The sequence below is a fragment of the Molossus molossus genome, unplaced genomic scaffold (assembly GCF_014108415.1).
Source record: "Molossus molossus isolate mMolMol1 unplaced genomic scaffold, mMolMol1.p scaffold_m16_p_14, whole genome shotgun sequence".
Classification (NCBI taxonomy): Eukaryota; Metazoa; Chordata; class Mammalia; order Chiroptera; family Molossidae; genus Molossus; species Molossus molossus.
In genome coordinates, this window is record NW_023425349.1 from 84154453 (window position 1) to 84174179 (window position 19727).

Genomic DNA, 19727 nt, shown 5'->3' on the forward strand with positions numbered 1-19727 from the left:
TGCCTTGTACCTGAGATGCTGGTGGACATGTGTGTGGTCTCCTGACAGTCCTGGCCGAGGCCTGTGATGACCAGCCTGCTTCTGCCCGTGTCCAGGGAACCTCCGGGGTGACCCCAGCGCCAGAGCAATTTCCCGATTTCTCACTGCCTCATTTCGCAGGAAGACTTCAGGTTTATGGAGGGGAAACCAGAGGCCTGGCCATTTGCCATGTGTCCACGTTGCCTCCGGTGGGTTCCAGCCAGGCTCTAGTGTTGCCAGAATGACCTCCAGCAGATGTTTAAGGCCATCTGAGAAGATTAGCCATTCTGCAGCTCCCTCCCACTTCCCCAAGGGGCAGCACCTGCTGCTGCTTGGTCCCTCTGTCAAGGCTTAACGCTGGCTTCTCTTACAGATGACCCAGCTCCTTCTGAGGCACATGGAGTCCAGGTGAGGCCTTTCTTCCGACAAGCGCGGAGCAGCAGGGCTCCCTGGCCGGGCAGTCCGCTGACTCCGGGACATGGGGTTGCTTCGGCTGCTGCTTTAACAAACCACACAACTGTGAGAGGAGTGGACGTGACGGGAAACAGTAACGCTCTGGCCCGGCCAGCGCCGCCAGCAGGGAAGCAGATTTGAAGGTCAGATGGAGCACACGCTGGAGGGAGGAAGAGAACCGCAGATTCAGCACACGGTGTATTAACAAAATTAACTTACGTGGAGCAGGATAGAAACTTCGGAAGTTGGCCTGAGACCAAGGCCATCTCTTTGTTATTATGAATTTCAGCTCTTGTCAGAATGAATACTTCAATTTAGTGGTAAAAACCACCACCCCATACGTGCCTCCATTTATTCCATGTTTTTATCACCCTATTACAACACTCACTTGGGAGCTAGGTTTTTTTTTTTTTTTCCAGGAGGTATTTATTAAAAGCAAATGGCTGATAGTCTCATCTTCCCTAGAGGAAGCAGCGGCTTGCCTTGTATTCTGCTGTGCAGTTGCTCGGTTTTTCTGAATTGAACCCATCTCACTGGGGCGGATTAAAGAGATTAAACTTCAAAAGGATAATTAAGGACTCCAGAGCCTTCTGTGGGGGCCTGTGTGAGCAGATGATGACGGTCGAATTCCACAGAAGACACAGGGCACCTGTCCTGTAGGTCATCTTTATGGGTCAGAAGGGACCTTGCGCTCCTGTGGCCACAATAGAGAAGGATCTCTTCCCCGATCTTGTCTGAGCTCAGCAGGCTTCCTGCACTTCAGTGGGGGGACCTTGGTCACAGCAGAGCCGCTTCCGGTCACAGGCCCTGATGTCCACCGACATCACCGTGTGGTGCCGGTGTCTGTGAAGGGAAGCCCGACTCTCAGGCTGGGGAAGTAGAGCCCTAGTGTGCGTGGACCCCTCCAGAGGATGGGTTTCCCCAGTGTTCACAGGAGTCCCTTCGCTTGCTTCTTTCTCAGGATGCAATCAGGCAGCAAAGCATCTGAAACTTGGCTTCTTTGCCTTGTAGGCGGAAAGGGCTCATCTTGAACATTTCTTCTGGGGTGGCCCTGTTTCCCTGGCCTCTATACTCCATGTATTCAGCTTCCAAGGTGAGTGATAGCTGGTGGACGGACCTGCCGGGACGCACTCTTCTATGTACAGGGCAGAGCGAGGCAGCAGGTGTTCGGGTGCAAATTAGAAAAAGGCGCCGCCCCTGGGCTGACAAAGGCCTGCGGGGGCCCAGCGGGGCGGCGCTGCCCCTGGGCCTCCGGCCCTCACTCACCTCCTGGCCTGGGAGCCCTGCTCTCTCCCTGCCGAGCCAGGTGTCCTCATGCCCCTGCTTTAAAAACAAACTCTGGGAGGAGGGGGTGCTCTGCACAAGGGACAACTCCCCCTAAGTTGGGTTATTTATGTGCAGTAGCCCGAAGTATGTATTTATTCCAAAATGTATGTTCCTATCGATTGAGGGAGCTCTTCTCAGACCAAGAAATGAAGGCCCGACCCCCGAGACGAGCAGCTACATTTTAAGATAAAGTGGCAGGCTCCTTGCGGGGCCCTTTGAAGTCTGAGTGAGCTGGTTCTGGTGGAGAAAGCCAGCTCTGGGTCCTGAGGTGTTTCTCCTTCCGGCTCCAGGCTTTCATGTGCACGTTTTCCAAGGCACTGCAAGCGGAATATAAAGCCAAAGGAATCATTATCCAGGTGAGGGCGACAGTTCTGAGTCCCTGGGAACAGGATCTCCAGATCCCTGCTGAGCTGGGGCCACTGCCCCCTGCGGGACTGGTGATGCAAATGCAGCCAGGAGGAAGCTGCGCCCGCTGGGGGCCGCTGGGCCCTCACCCATGCCCTGGGTGCTGAAGCAGGAGACAGGGCAGGGTGACTGCTCAGAAACGCTGTCCACCCTCTTGCCACCTGATGCTGCCTCACGACAGAAATTGAGATCTTGTCGACCATCCTTGACTCTCTGATGTAAGTACAGGAGACAGGCTTATGCGGGAGGAATGGTGGCGAGGGAACAAGAGGACCCTGGGCACTCGGTCCATTTGGGAGGGGTGGGGGTGCTTCCCTTGCGGGCTGTTCATCTGTGATGGGCACAGAGATCCTCACACTCTGGCTCTGAGCAATCGGGGGAGAGGCGCTCTGCTTCCCCTTCACCAACCGCGTGGACCTGTCTAAGGGTGACCGCGTCTTAACCGTAGACAGACACTACTGTCTGTAGGCTGACCAATATGACGTCTTGAGGCGTCAGTGATATCCATGAGGTTGGCTCGGCACACAGAGTTAAGTGGTTTCGAGAACCTGGAATAAAAGGTGCATGTACAGAGGTTTTTTGGTTGTTTGGGAGGAAATGAAAAAGGATCACTCACAGTGATATCTGTAAGATTGTCGGTGTGTACACTGATATTCAATGAGACTCTCTCGGGTGAGTGTTCTTATAAATTAACCAGCTATCGGATAAAGCTTATTCAAAAGGCAGATGGGAGTTAATGGTGAGAACTTGGCAAACAACTTCGACTTCCCAGCCACAGTGAGTGACTGTAACAGCCAGGCCGTGTCACTAGACCACAGAGCTGTCTCTGCCCTGCTGAACTGAAGTCTCCAGATATTTCCCCTTCCTATCCATCTTCCAACTCCCAGCTGAAGACGGATTCATTTTGCAAAAGTGCTACCCCATCTAGGCTGTTTGCTGCTGCAAAAAGTAACCCTTAAAACCTCACTGACTTAAAACCACAGGGATTTATTCCCCCTCAGGATGCACACTTGCTGTGAGCTGCCAGAGGGGACTAGCTCAGGGCAGCGACACAGGGGCCCAGCGATGGAGCGGCGGACCGGCCGGGTCAAAGTGCCAGTTCTAGAGGATCTTGCTTTGATAGTTAAGGGCTTTGGCTTAGAAAAGACATATGTCACCTTTGCTCAGACTCATTGGCCAGATCTGGTCACATGGTCCCACCCAACCACAGGGGTCCAGAAAGTGCAATTCTATTATGTGTCTGGAGGAAAAAAGAACTAGAAACATTGGGTAAACAACACGAATGATTACCAGAGCTATTTGCTTACTAGCCATGCGACAGCTGTCGCATCATCTTGATCTTGAGAACTGTGTGGTGAGAGACGCTGTGGCTGGCAAATTTGTGGGTTCCGTGGGGCAGCAGGGGTGGGGGAGGTGGGGTAGGGAAATGTGCCCCTCCCAGGATGCAGGCACCTCAGACCTGCTCTCCCAGCAGCACGAGAAGGTGAGAAAACTCTCCGACCTTTTAAAATCCAACCGGCTTCTCCAAACACGTACGGAATTGGTGCTCAGTAAATATTTCTCAAATGGACAAGGAAGCATGTACTATAGACTTGAATTTGATTTTCAAAGCCCAGCTCTGCCACTTTCCATCTGAGAGTGATCCTGGAAAGCCCGCTGAAACTCCACGAGCCTCAGTTTCCCCATCTGCAAACCAGGGTTTACAATCCCCGCTCACGTCTCTAGGTTATCCCAAGTCTAATGAGCAGACACGGGCAATTTCAGCACTGTTTACTAAGCCCCTGGGTTCTTCAGTGAGTGTAGAACCAAATCTCCTGGTAGGAATGAAAATACTTATTATTTCCCCATCGGGAAACAGGTTGGGAATACATGCTCCTCTGTCTCTCCAAGAGTACCACTTTGAGATCTTTGGGAGCAAATGTTATGCAAATTAAGGCCAGCACTCATTTCCACCAGGACCCATTCCACGGGATCGTCTGTGTCATAATTAGGTTCAGTTATGAACAGTGCTATTTCATTTTTTTTTTTTATCCTCACCCGAGGACATTTTTCCATTTTTTGTACAGATAGAGTGGGAGGGAGAGAGAGGAAGAGAGAGAGAGAAACATCGACGTGAAAGGGACACATCGAGTGGCTGCCACCCGCACGACCAACCAGGGCCGGGGACAAACTGCACCCGAGGTACACGCCCTTAGCGGGAACCGAACCCAGGTCTCTCCAGACTGCAGGTGGACGCTCCAACCGCTGAGCCAAACCGGCCAGGGCTTAAATTTTTCTTTTCTTTTTGAGAAATGTCCCACCAACCATATTTCCAAAGTCAGAACAGTGCTATTTCAAATGTGACATGAAGAAAAATAAAACCAAGAAAACAAGCACGGATCTCTTCTGTCCTCTAACGATGCCAAGTGCTCTGTGTCGGGGAGTGAAGTAAGAAACCCCACGGTGAAACCTTACACGAGGCTGCAAGGTGGTGAGACCCTGGGCGGAAACTTGGTGGTGGATTTGGAGGGTACCATGTGTGGTTGTTTATTTTTCTTACCACAACAGGAAAGTTGATGAGGTAGGTTCCACTCCTGGCTCCCAACTAAAGTGTGAGAGTGGGAACCCAGAGCGCTTGGAACTGCTCCAACCTTGGCTGTATACCTTAGAAATAAACTTCCGAGATAGGGTTGCCAGATAAAATACACGACAACCAATTACATTGGGGTATCAGCTAAATAACAAACAAAAATGTAAATGTAAGTATATCCCATGGAATACTTGGGGCATATTGATATGGAATTATTGTGGTTTTTCTGGATTCAATCTGAGTGTCCTGCACTTTTATTTTGCAAGCCTGGCACCCACGTTGTGAGTGGGCGCGTGCTCAGCCCCCCGCGCACCGCCGCCCGGGCTGTGCGGCTCAGGCTCGGCTTGCGCTCCTGCCCAAGGGAACCTGGGAGCCTGGTGCCCAGCTCTGTGCCCAGCTCTGGGCTGCGTTTTCGGCTCCCTCATCGCCTCGGATCCTGGAGCTTTCTGCGGGAAGGACAGAGTTGGAAAATGAAGGGCTGGTGAAATGGGGGTTCGTGTCTCCGGGTGGGCGGATGGCTCCTGTATTACAGCTTTATTCCCCACTGTAGGTGCTGACCCCATACGCTGTCTCCACCCCAATGACCAAGCACCTCAACACCAGCCCCATAACCAAGACTGCCGACGACTTTGTTCGAGAATCACTGAATTACATCACGCTGGGAGACGCAACCTGTGGCTGCCTCGGCCATGCAATCATGGTAACTGCTAACTTCCTTCTCGAAGCAGTGAGGACAGGTGTGCGGGCGGCCCTCCCGGGGCTGAGGGCCCTTCCTCGCTGGGGAGGCCTGGGCTCCGCCCATGAGGGCCCCCACGCTGGGAACCTCGCCCCTGAGGCGGCCCCCAGAGGTCCTGGGGGAGCCGGCCAAGCCCCGGGAGCTTCTCTTGCGGCTGCTCTCATCTCGGACCCTCTGTGTTAGCAAATATTTAACCCCTGGCTCCCCAGGAAAAAGTAAAACAAAACACCTGATTTGTAGCATTCGCTGATTTCCATTACTTAAATCCTGCCCCCAGGCCGATTTTAAGCTCCAGTGTGCGGCGATGAGGAGTGTGCCGGGCAAGCCGGTTCCGCAGGCCGCGCGCGGACTCCCTCCGCGTGGAAATAAGCTTCCCCGGCCCAGGAGTTCTCACTGTTCTGGCTGCTTTTAGAAACAAATGCAAACAGGAAACCAAGTAGATGTGACTACTGCATGCTAATCGTGAAAACAATACTGCAGCTCTGTTTCCAGCATCTCCAAGGAATTCTAGACAGACCGGATTTTCCCTGCCAGTCTCATTTTTTTTTTTTTAAATGCTCACTCAGGACATTTTTGCATTTATCTTCAGATAGAGGGGGAGAAAGAGAGGGAGGATGAGAGAGAGAGAAACATCAATATGACAGAGACACATCAACTGGCTGCCACCCACACAACCCCAATTGGGCCGGGGACAAACTGCAACGGAGGTACCTGCCCTTAGCGGAACCGAATGGGGTCTCTCTGGTCTGGAAGTGATGCTCTAACCGCTGAGCAAAACCAGCCAGGGCCCGACAATCTCATCTTCACAGAAGCTTGGTGGAAAACACATGAAGATGGGGGGAGGGGGGACACACCAAGAAGAGAAAGTGCTCCCTGAGCGATAGAAGGGGGTGATGCTTTACCATGGACACCGTTCCCTTAGTTTAGTTTCCTCAGGACTGATGCTGTGGGTGACTTGGTTTCTAAAGTGTCACAGGCCCTTTCAATTTTAGCAATTACAGCCATGCACCATGTGACTGCGCTTCTGCCAATAGACCGCATCCCTGACGGTGGCCCCAGAGATGACAACGGACAAAGATTAACACTACCTAGTCCGGCTGGTGTGGCTCACTGGCTGAGAGTCGACCCATGCACCAAGAGGTCGCCAGTTCGATTCTCGGTCAGGGCACATGCCCAGATTTTGGCCCCATCCCCAGTGCGGGGCATGCAGGAGGCGGCCAATCCATGTTCTCCCTCATCAGTGTTTCTGTCTCTCTCCCTAAAATCAATAAAGGAAGAAAAAAATTGAAAAGAAAAAAAGATTAAAACTGTCGCAAGTGACGCATAGCCCTGTGTTGCAGCAAGGCATCACTCACATGTCTGGTGACGTCAGTGCTGACCAAGCCACTAGGCTGCCAGGCATGCAGGAGCATGGCTCCTCCCGTCATCGTGTGTATTATTACTTGATACGATAATAAACGACTGTGTTACTGGTTTATGTACTTTCAGTATTCTGCTTTTTATCATTTTTAAATGTGTACTCTTTCTACTTATGAACAGCAGTAAAACAGTAGGCCATGTTGCCATGGCAGCAGCCTCCTACAGCGTGTCTCTTGAGTGCATCATTTTCTCTTGTGCTCGATTGGCCCTTGTGTTGTTTTGCTCACTGTGGCCCCTAAGCATACAAAGCCCACTGTTGATGTTGCCAGTAAGAGACCGCGTTGTCTGACCTGGAAATGAAATGGGCAGTGATGAAGGACTATGACGGTGGAGAGTCAGTGATGGCCATTGCTTGCCACTCAGACATGTCTCATTCTGCCACAGCTACGGTCAAGAACAAAAGCAAAGTGATGGGAGCTGCCAGAGGACCGGATTTTTTTTTTAATCCTCACCCGAGGACATTTTTTGCATTTATCTTCAGATAGAGCGGGAGGGAGAGAGGGAGGAAGAGAGAGAGAAACATCAATGCGAGAGACACATCGACTAGTTGCCACCCACACGACCCCAACCCTGGCCGGGGACAAACAGCAACCAAGGTACGTGCCCTTAGCGGGAACTGAACCCAGGACTCTCTGGTCCACGGGCCGATGCTCTAACCACTGAGGCAAACCGGCAGGGGCCAGAGGACCTGATTTATTGACGGCAACAAGACAACACTTTGAGAAGGGCCTGTATCAGACATGGAGAAACTTCCAATGATCTGGATGGAAGACCAGACACAGGAGCCTCTGCCTCTCAGAACCACGATGCTCACGGCCCAAGCAGGAAGTCTGTGATGCTGACAGAGAAGGCCGCACTGGCTCTGACACTGGTTTATTGCCAGCTCTGGGTTCTTTTAAAGCAATTCAACCTAAGGTGGACGTGAGTGTGAGTCTGCGAGTGCTGGCGTGATCTTCATCCCAACATCAAAGTGGTGTTTCTCCCCCCAAACACCCTCTTTGATTCAACCATTGGATCAAAGAGCGATGGCAGCTTCTAAAGCTTGCTACCCGAGGAGGGCCTTTGCCCAGGCTGTTGCTTAACAAAGACCCTGACGCAGTTTTGGAAAAATTACACCTATGACTGCATCCAAAACCTTGCTTGGGCTTGGAGTGATGTCACCAAGGAGTGTATGAATGGCACCTGGAAGAAGACATTCAAGAGTTTTGTCCATGACTTCAAAGGATTTGGCAAGAATGAAGACGTTGCAACCCCAACAAGGCCGTGGTCGGGATGGCAACGAGGAGCTCGCCGGAGCGCCTGGGGAACTGATGGACGAGGAGTTGTTGGACTGGGGCGACCCCAGAAGAGGCAAGAGGAAAGGAAACTGCAGGAGAAGGAAAAGAACCTCCCAGAAAATTCACAGGGAAGGGTCTAGCAGACGTTTTGCAGACCTCGACCAGCTCCTTAGATAGCTTTTCATTAATTTAAAAAAACACCAAAAGGTTTTCATTTTTAGAGAGGAATGTTCATGTTGCATTATCTGCTTATAAGCAAATCTATGATGAAAAACAAAACAAAAAACAAATGCAACAGGCCAACATCGACATATTTCCAAAAAAAGTAGCACCTCCTCAGAAAGCCCCGGGCAGGTCCTCCAGGGGGTGTTCCCGAGGAAGGCGTTGCTCTCACAGGAGATGACAACAGCATGTGTCACTGCCCCTGAAGACCTTCCATGGGACGAGGTGTGCAGGTGGCAGGCAGTGGTGTTGAGACCCTGGCCCTGTGTAGGCCTAGGCTAATGTGCGTGTTTGTATCAGAGTTTTTAACAAAAAAAAATCTAAAAAGTTAAAAAAAATTTTAAATTAAATTTTAAAATAGAAAAAAGCTTATAGAATAAGGATATAAAGAAAGAAACTATTTTGGTACAGTTATAAAATATGCTTGTGTTTTAAGCTATGTTGTTACAAAATAATTGCAATTGAAATGTTTATAAAGTAAAACTGTTACAGTGAGCTAAGATTAATTCATGACTAAAGAATGAAAAATTGCCCTGGCCGGATTGGCTCAGCGGTTAGAGCGTCGGCCTGCAGTCCGGAGAGACCCGGGGTTGGTTCCCGCTAAGGGCACGTACTTCAGTTGCAGTTTGTCCCTGACCCTGGTTGGGTCGTGCAGGTGGCAGGCACTTGATGTGTCCCTTTCATGTCGATGTTTCTCTCTCTCTCTCTCTCTCCCCCTCTCCCTCCCTCCTACTCTATCTGAACAAAAAATTAAAAAATATCCTCAGGTGAGGATTTAAAAAAAAAAAAAAAGAGTGAAAAATTTAAAAATGAATCTAGTGTGGCTTAAGTATAGTGTTTATAAAGTCATAGTCATGCCCAGTATTGCCCTAGGCCTTCTAATCCACTCATCGCTCACTGACTTACCCAGAGCAACTCTCGTCTTTCGAGCTCCACTCATGGTAAATGCCCTATACTGGTGTACCGTTTTTTAATCTTTTATACCATATTGTAACCATATTTAAATTTTTTTTTTTTTTGGTACGTGCCTCTAGCAGGAACCGAACCCTGGACTCTGGTCCGTAGGCCGACGCTCCAAGCTCTGAGCCAAACCGGCCAGGGCCATATTTAAAATTTTTAAATGTACTTTTTCTATGATTAGATGCACAAGCACTTACCATTGTGTTATTCCACCCTGCAGGATTCGGTGCAGGAACTGCTGTACAGGTTTGCAGGCTCCTGGGTGTGTCCTAGGCGTAGCCTGGGTGTGTCCTAGGCGTAGCCTGGGTGTGTCATAGGCGTAGCCTGGGTGTGTCATAGGCGTGCCTTCCAGGTTTGTGTAAGTGCACTCTAGGATGTTTGCACTTTGAGGAAATCATCTAATGATTTCTTAGAATGAATCCTCCTTGTTAAGTGACACATGACTGTACTAAAAGATTTTGCAACATAACTTCAATAGGCAGAAAAATCTCTTTCAAAAATGATCAATAGAAACTGAGATGTTTTAGTTGTAACTTCCTTGTTCTTCTTTTCACCCGAACACTCGTGTTTTTGTTTCTCCAAGGCGAGCTTGCTGGGCCTGGTCCCCTCGTGGGCTTTCTACAGCAGCGCGTTCAAGAAGCTGCTCCTGACTCATTACACCAACTACCTCAAGCGGAACGCCAGCATCGGGTAGTCCGGGCGGGCGGGCGGGCCAGCCAGCACTGTTGGCTGCACCGAGTTCTGCACTGGCCGCAGAGGCCCAAGGAACAGCCCATCACCCACCAGCCCGTGCAGCTGGAGGGCATGTCACAGATGCAACTCATGTCACAGAATACAACTTTTGTGCCATTTTGCTCATGTTAAAATCCAGGACAAATGGAGACCAGCCTAGAAAATTCCGTTTACTCATGCCAGCAAAACCTAGTTTAGCTTATTTTTGTGAGACCAGTGATGGGACTCAGGACAGGGTTCCCCAAAACATGTCACTTTGGCACATTTATTATTTTGAAATAAAATGACGTGAAACAGCAAGAACACTCTGGTCCTCCTTTGCCTTCTGTGTAATAGGAAAGATTGTAACCATCTTTGGAAAATACATTGAGCCACACTAATTAATCTTACTATAAGTGTTTGTCCTAGCATATATTAATTATGGGGAATTGGCATTTCAACTATTGATGGAGCAACTTATAAAAGTGTAGACATTGCACCCTGGCTGGTTTGGCTCAGCAGTCAGAGCGTCCGTCTGTGGACCAGAGAGTCCTGGATTCGGTTCCCGCTAAGGGCACGTGTCTCGGTTGCAATTTGTCCCTGGCTCCATTTAGGGTTGTGTGGGTGGCGACCAGTCGATGTGTCTCTCTCATGTCAATGTTTCTTTCTCTCTCTTCCCTCCCGCTCTATCTGAAGATACATACAAAAAAATGTCCTTGGGTGAGGATAAAAAAAAAAAAAAAAGTGTAAACATTGCCTGGACGGTGTGGCTCAGTGGTTGAGTGTCGACTCATGCACCAAGAGGTCACTGGTTTGATTCCTGGTCAGGGCACATGCCCAGGTTGTGGGCCTGATCCCCAGTGGGGGTCATGCAGGAGGCAACCAATCGATGTTCTCTCTCACATCGATGTTCCTGCCTCTCTCTCCTTCTCCCTTCCTGTCTTTCTAAAATCAATAAAGAAAAAAAAAGTGTAGACATTGTGTTTCTAACCCTTCACATCAAACCCTGGTAAATTTGCGTTTGGGGAAGAACTTCCATAATTAGCAGCTTAAGTGAGAAAAAATATATACTTTGCGTATACAGCCTGGGGCAGATTTTAGAAATAATTTTTAGTTTTTTGTGATATAGGAGTTTTAGCAATGTATCAATCCTGGGTTGATTTGAGTGATTCATTGTCTACAAGCTTTTTGGGGATCTTTAAATTAAGAGAGAATTTCCTTAGAATAAAGGCCCCAAGATGTTGGGTTGGCTTATGAAACAAGGGTAGAAAAGCTCTGTATTTTAAGATTTTTATACCCATCACCACTAGCACTAGATGATAGCTAACATTTTTTGAGCACTAATAATGTGTCAGAGACTATGTAAATCCTCATAACAACTTAGGAAGTGGGAACTGTTATTCATATTACCTGCATTTACAGATGAGGAAACCGAGGCACAGAAAAACTGAGTAACTTGCATGGGTTCACTTGACCAGTGAGAGGCAGAGCTGGGATTTGAACATGGGTCATTATCCAGCATACGTAGACTAAACACTACAGTAGAGCCTTACCTGTCTGGGATAAGGCTCTTTAACTGGACTTAATGGAAATGGGTGAACCCTATTTCCCCCAACTCTGTATTTTTTACTTTCACATGACATGAAGAGAGGTGAGGAATTGGGCTTTGCATCCAGGCCCACGTGTCTCCACTCAACACTGACCGCTTTCCCAATTTACGATCGTCTGGGAATCATTTCAGAACAGGGAGGCTTGCCAAATTTCACTGAGCTTTTGTTTCCACTGAGGAGTGTCAGGGTCTTGTTTCTTGCTTGATTCTCTCCTTTTGTTTGGGGGGAGGACCCCAAGGAACAGCATCGGCAGCTAGTCATTTTGATAGAAGCATTCACTCTGTGTTCTTCCAGCCTTCCATCCGTGCTGCCCCCCAGCATGCCAAAGGCCAGAGGATCCCTCTGACAACACTTGGAGCAGGGAAATAAGGTGATTATGGGCTGCTGCTCTGAAGACAGTTGGGAGCTGTTACTGGGGTTGTTTCCCGATATGTCATTCATTTCTTGTTCTTATGGGATGGGAACCAGAATGCCCCATTTCACAAAGACTCCTTTAGCCAACACTGGCCAGATAAAAACTGAAGACAGTCATCCAAGGGTCAGCATGATTTTAATCATCTTTGTTTGCTTCTGATGCCAAAAAAAGATGGTTATTCTCACTGTAGTTTATCCACTGTGCTTAGTGCTCAGCCTGGCTTGACTTGCTAGTGCCCTCTAATGGTCTGGGAGAGAAATTGTTGATTCTTTCTAATCTTGCAGGATATTTAGAATACAGAATACAATTTGGGGAAAGAAATCCCTCAAAAAAAATCTAGTTCTTAAAAAAAAAATTGAGATATAATTGACATATGATGTTATATTAGTTTCAGGTGTATAACATAAAGATTCAATGTAAGTATATCTTGCAAGATAATCACAAGTCTAGATAACATCCATCACCACACATGGTTACAATTTTTTGTTCTTGTGATGAAAACTTTTAAGATCTACTCTTGGCAACTTTCAAATATACAATAAAGTATTATTAACTACACTTACCATTGCCGTACATATCCCCAGGACTTATTTCTTTTATACTGGATGTTTGTACCTTTTGACTACAATCACCCATTTCTCTCAACACTGCCCCCCTCTGGTAGCAACCAATCTGTTCTCTGCATTGTTGTTTTTAGAGTCCACATATAGGTGAGATCATATGGTTTCTTTCTTTCTTTCTTTCTTTCTTTCTTTCTTTCTTTCTTTCTTTCTTTCTTTCTTTCCTTCCTTCCTTCCTTCCTTCCTTCCTTCCTTCCTTCCTTCCTTCCTTCCTTCCTTCCTTCCTTCCTTCCTTGCATAATGTCCTCAAGGTCCATCCCTCAATTTTTTTTTTTTTTTAAGTTACTTTTGAGTGTGCGTAGGTGGGTCATCAAGAAAGAAAGAAAAGGAAGTGAGAGAGGAATGGAATTGTTTGAGTTTCACATACTTGGACCAGATGGCTGACCATGGGCCAGGGCACTTAGCCTTTTTGGATTTTTGTTACTTTATTCGTAAAATGAAAAAGTTTGACTACATGGTCTATACTTTTCTATTCAACTCTTATAATCTATACATTTCAAGTAGGTTTTGAAAATAAACTTTCTTTCTCAATCTTAAAAAAATAATAATATTGATTATAAACGTATATGAAGTAAGAAATATGATAACTATAGAAGGAAGAGAAGAAAATAAAAATAATCATTTATCCACCACCTTATATTAACCATTCTTCCCTGATTGCAAATTTTCTTTTATAAATTTTCTGTGTGTGAGTGTGTGTGTAAGTGCAGATTTCATATTTTGTGTTTTTCCTTAATACTACAGCATGAAATATCCTTGTGTTAATAAGTATTCAAAAGATGATTACAATGGTTACTTTATTCAAATGACTGAACGTAATCTATTTTACCATCCTTTTTGCTTTGCATTTAGATATTTCTTGATTTTTAAAATCTTATAAATAACAACATATAACAATCTACATCCTTGCATGTGCATAATTTTATTTTTGTTTTGAGTGTTTTTAAATATATATATAGATATTGATTGATTGATTGGTTTTAGAGAGAGGAAGGAGTGGGAGAAAGAGAGAGAGACACACACACATCGATGTGAGAGAGAAACATCAATTGCTTGCCAATTGTATGCACCCTGACCGGGAATCGAACCAGTGGTCTTTCAGTGCACAGGACGATGCTCAGCTAACTGAGCCACACCGGCAGGGCTTGAGTATTTTTATAACGGTTTTAGTAATTCATGTACTATACAATTTACTCACTTCAAGTGTACACTTCAATTATTTTTATTATATTTACGGAGTTGTACAAATGTTGCCACAACCAATTTTAGAACATTTCATCACCTCCCACAGGAACCTCATCCTCATTGGCAGTTACTCCCCATTCTACATTCCCCGCCCCGAGCTTTATGTCTCTATGCGTTTGCCTATGCTGGACATTTAAGATAACTGGAATCGTATAATATGTGGATTTTTGTCATTGGCTTCTTTCACTTAGCATAATGTTTTCAGGCTGAATAATATTTTATTGCATGGATAGGCCACGTTTATCAGGCCATTTGTTGGTGGACATTTAGGTTGTGTCCATTCTTTGGCTATCACAAATAATGCTGCTATGAACATTCGTGTACAAGTTTGTGTGCATATATGTTTTCACTTCTCTTGGGTATATGCCTAGGAGTGGCATTGCTTGGTTGTATGGTCACTCTATGTCTACTCTTCTGAGGAACTGCCAAGCTGGTTTACAAAGTGGCTGTACCATTGTTACATTACCCACAGCGTGTACGAGGGCTCCCGTTTCTGCACACTCTCACCAACACTTGTTTTTATCGGTCTTTTTTTAAATTTTTTATTCTCACCTGGGGATATTTTTGTATTTATCTTCAGATAGAGGTGGGGGTAGAAGGGTGGGAGAGAAACATCCACGTGAGAGAAACACATCGACTGGTTGCCTCTCCCATGACCCCAACCAGGGCCGGGGACAAACTGCAACCAAAGTAGGTGCCCTTGACCGGAATCGAACCTGAGACTCATTGGTCCACGGGCCGCTGCTCTAGGCGCTGAGCCAAACCGGCCAGGGCTATTGGTCTTTTTGATCATAGCCATCCTCATGGATGTGAGGTGACATCTCACCGAGGTTTCGACTTCCATGATGTGGAGCATCTTTTCAGGTGCTTGTTGGCCATTTTTCTACCATCTTTGAAGAAATGAATACTCGGATCATTTGCCTATTTTTAAAGGAGGTTGTCATTTTTTATTGAAGTGTGTGCATCTTTATATTTCGGATATTTTTCCTTGAAGTAGGATTTCTGGATGAAAATATCTAAACACTTTTGTAGAGCTCCTAACACGTGTTATCAAGTAGTGTCTAGAAAAGTTGTATACCTTTATACCTCCATATTCAGCAGTGGTTCTCAACCGAGGGTGTGATTTTGTCTCCGAGGGGACATTTTGTAATGTCTGAAGACATTTTTGGTTATCCCAACTGGGGGGGGGCGGGGGGGCGGTGCGTGACTGCTGCCTCTGTAGGCGGGGCTTCGGAACACCCAGCCCCTCCCTGCGCCTAACATGGGATTATCTGGCCCAAACGTCAGTAGTGACGATGTTGAGAAACTTTGACCTTTGTTTTATGAGGGTGTCTGTCTCAATATACGACTGTTTTCACCCATCAATTCTTGGTTTTAGAATGACGTTAAATCCCGCCTGTTCAAATGATTAACCATTATACTCTTTCATGAGACCCCGTTTGGATCAGTGTGTCTTTCATTAGTCAAAACTGCAGTGTCAGTTCATCCCACTAGTGTTGGTGGGGGCCTATACGTGGCCCTTAGTGCTAGACCCAGAGTGGGTTACAGAAAACAAACAGGACCTTAACTATGACTAAGGAGGTAGAGATAACAATTATATTTTTTTACTGTTTTTGAGGCCTAATAGGTGTTCTGGACACATGCATTTCCACTCATCACAGCACACTATGGAGCACGTATTGTACTAGTCCGGTTTGAGTTCACTTGTGAACTTATACCTGCGGCGGGGGGTATGCAAGGAAGCCATTTATTTATTTTCCCCATAAAGCTCTGTGGGTAGGCGGACCAGAGCAGGGATGGCAGCTGAAGGGTGTTTTAAAGCAGCCAGGTTCCTGCCCGCTGAGTCTATTCCTGGGGCCTCCCAGATGGTGGCTGGACCTGCGACCACTGCCTCACACCCTGGCGGCAAGATGGAAGAGGAGGGTACGAAGAGCGTGACAGTGCATTGTAAGGACGATTCCTTGTCGCTCTCCCAGGACGCACCCTTTATTTCTCAGAGGCAGCACGCAGCCACGCAGCCACGCAGCCACGCGGCCACGCGGCCACACCACTGCGAGGGAGGCCGGCCTCTGCAACACCGTCCGCATCGCCAGACTCTGTCCCTGCGGGGAGAAAGGGTAGCAGATATGGAGAGACACAGCCATCTGTGCATGGTCCCCTCCTGTCACAGATAAAGACAAGGAAGTTCAGGGACATTAAATTGTCATAAATTACTTGGATTCAAAATGCCAGACCTGGGATTTGACCCTAGCTCTGGTCTGATAATAAAAATTCATAGTTTTTTTTGTTTCTTGTTATATCAAATTGCCTTTCACTTAACATTTTAATGAGGTTCCAAGACATGAATCCATTATAAAACAAAGCATGTATTTTTGAAGGGTTTGACTACGTGGCAGAGAGCAGTAGCCCCAGTCCTGGCTGTGGTTTTAAAAATGCCCACGCGCCCGCCACACACGGAGCTGTGGCTCAGCCTCGGAGCCGGCTCGCCCCAGTCTGAGGGGCAGAGGCCCCTGGCCGGGGCAGGGAGTCAGGCAGCTCATCAAAGAAGTTGGTTGAAAACACACACATACAGCCCTGGCCAGTTTGGCTCAGCGGTTAGAGTCTGGGGCCTTGGTCCAGAAAGGCCCCGGATTTGGTTCCCTCTAAGCGCACGTACCTCGATTGCAGTTTGTCCCCGGCCCGGGTGGTGTGGTGTGGTGTGGGTGGCAACCACTCGATGTGTCCCTCTCACATTGATGTTTCTCCTCTCTCTTCCTCCCTCTCTCCCTCCTGCTCTATCTGAAGATAGATGCAAAAAATAAAAAACCCACACACATACAAAAACAAAACAACAAAAGGTTGGTTACGTCTGGGAATAATTGAGGATAACACATACTTTAAACATTTTAACTTAAGAAATTATAGAAAATTCCAAACATTCTCAAAGCAATCAGAATAGAGTAATGTGCCCTCAGCACACTATTCAACAATAATCAACATGGGCAATTCTTGCTTTATCTCTAACTTCATCTTCTCCCCATCTCCCACTCAAGTTTTTAAATTCCATTTTCTTTAGGTTAAATTTACATACATTAAAGTATACTAATCTTCACTGTATAATTTTGACAACTGGAGACAGTGTGTGATCCATAATCCCATCAAGATATTGAACATTTCCTGAGTTCTGTCACTATAGATTAGTTTTGCCTGTGATCGAATTTTATATAAATGAAATCATACAGTACGAGTTCTTTTATGTTTGATTCTTTCACTCAGTGTCATGTCTGTGAGATTCACCCATGTTGTTGCATTCATTGCTTTTAGCTGTTGAGTATTAGTTCATGTAGGAATATCCCACAATTTGTTTATTCATTCTCCTCTTGATGGACATTTGGTTTTCCAGTTTGGGTTATCATGACAAATGCTGCTATGAACATCTTTGCCTAAGGATTTTTGTGGACATATGTTTTCATTTCTCTTCGGTTTATACCCAGGAGTAAATTTACTGGGTCAAAGGGTAGGTGCATTAAACATTTTATTTTAACTTAAAACATATAAAAGTATAGTCCTTTGCCAATCTTTTGATGTAGGGCCAAATGCTTTCTTTTAAGTAGGGGTCCACTGATTGGAACTGAAGCTTGTCTTTCTTACATAAATCACACCATCAACTACAATATATAGTTTTTATTTCTTTAAAAAGAAATGAGAACTTAAAGATATTTAAAAGCAATCTGAATGCAGAATCTTTTTGGCTTTTCAAAATCTCCCAACAATTTCTTATAGTTATCTCGTCCACATCTAATTCTACTGTAATAATTTTTATCAATTTACTTTTATCGACTATTTCCAAAGCATTCACCTTAGTTTTTATAATAATAACAACTCTGTTTTCATACCAAGATTTTATCGGTTTATATAATCTTTAGTTCAATTGTGTAAGTATAATAATACATACAGCGGACATAAACAGGTTTGGGAAGAACATAATGCTTCTTCATAAGCACAGAGCTCACCGAATGGGAAGAAATGAAAGGTACCTAACAGAGAGGAGGAACTTTATACTGGGTAGTAGATATCTGGTAAGCACACTGACTGACTTGAAGTCAGTTCGTTTTGCAGAGAAAACAAAGAATGCCCATTTGCTCTGGTTACTATTACTGGGTAATGGGTACTCCCACTTTTAGCAGCTTAACACAACTATTTTATTATGCTCATGGATTCTCAGGTTATGAATTTGGACCAGGTATGGGGGGAAAGACTTCCATCTGCTTTAAGATGCAGGGAGCGTCAGCTGGGAAGGTGTGATGGATGGAGGTGACGGTGGCCGAGGACTGGAATCATCTGGAGGTCTCCTTATTTCACATCTGGCAATTGATGTGAGCTCCTGGCGGGGGCCTCAGCTGGGGCTGTCAGCTGAAGCCTTTCCATGAGGCTTGGACTTCCTCACCGCATAGAAGTCTTCTCCCTTGGCACCTCAGGGCTTCAGCAGAGTGTCCCAGGGAATTTGTAAAGAACGCATTGGTTTGTGTTTGTTTATTTTACCTAGTGTAGACTTACTTCTGTTCATTACAAATAAATGATATTGAACACCTTTTAATGAACTTTTTTTTGCCATCCGTGTATCTTCTTCGGTGAAATGTCTGTTTCAGTCTTTTACCAGTTTTCTAATGGGATATTTTGCTTTGTTACTGCAGAGGCTAGAGAGTTTTCTGTGTACTTTGCATACAAGTACTTTGATTTTTGCTGATATGGTTTGCAATCCCCCCCCTCGGCTCAGTCTGTGCCTTGTGGTTTTTATCATTTTAATGGGGCCTTGTGCCGAACAAACATTTTAATTTTGGTGACGCTCAATTGATCAACATTTCTTTTCTGGATTGTGCCTTTGGTGTCATATCTAAAATATTTTTGCCTAATCATAGGTCTCAAACATTTTTCCTGTTTTCCTCTGTTTTATATTTAGATCGATGGCCTATTTTTAGTTAATTTTTGTATAATGTGTAAAGTTTAGGTTGAAGTTCATGTTTTTACTTATGAATGTCAACTATTCAAAAACTATCCCTTTTCTATTGAGTTGCTATTGCGTCTTTGTAAAAAAATCAGTCTGCAGTCCTGTGTAGATCTATTATTGAATCTTCTATTACGTGTCTAAGCCTCTTCGAAAGCACATTCTTTTTATTGCTGTTGCTATAGTGAGTTTTAAAGTCAGCCTGGCCAGTGTGTCTCAGAGGATTGAATGTCATCCCATGGACTGAGAGGTACTGGTTCTATTCCCGGTCAGGGCACAGCCTGGGTTGCGGGCTCGATCCCCAGTAGGGGTGTGCTGGAGGCAACCCATCGATGCTTCTCACATGGATATTTCTATCTCTCTGCCCTTCCTCTCTCTCTAAAAAAAGAAAAAAATCAATAAAAACATTTTAAAATCAAGTAATACTTATAAAATACCATTTTAGTTACTTTGCCTTTCCATATACACATCACAGTTTGTCTATGTCTACAAAGAATCCCGCTAGGATTTTTCATAGTAATTGTGTTAAACCTTTATATTAGTTTCAGAATTGTCATTTTTATTATGTTGAGCCTTAACAATCCATAAAGATACTATGCCTCTCCATTTATTTAGATCTTTGATTTCTTTCATTGAACTTTTGTAGTTTTTAGCATACAGATCTTGTCATACTTTGTTAGATTTATATCTAATCTTTTCTCTTTCTTTCTCTTTTTTCTCCCAGCAATTATTATTGTATTGTGTTTTTAATTTCAGT

The 19727-nt window shown here is 45.6% G+C and overlaps 1 protein-coding gene across 1 annotated transcript in view; it reads left to right on the forward strand.

Moving 5' to 3' along the window:
* Nucleotides 1–10079, forward strand: part of HSD17B3 (hydroxysteroid 17-beta dehydrogenase 3) — a 46382-nt gene extending 36303 nt beyond the window's left edge. The window contains exons 7-11 of the mRNA XM_036260376.1: nucleotides 392–426; nucleotides 1483–1564; nucleotides 2088–2153; nucleotides 5322–5471; nucleotides 9969–10079. Coding sequence (XP_036116269.1) covers nucleotides 392–426; nucleotides 1483–1564; nucleotides 2088–2153; nucleotides 5322–5471; nucleotides 9969–10079 — 444 coding nt within the window. The remainder of the gene's footprint in view (nucleotides 1–391; nucleotides 427–1482; nucleotides 1565–2087; nucleotides 2154–5321; nucleotides 5472–9968) is intronic.
* Nucleotides 10080–19727: the final 9648 nt, after the last annotated feature.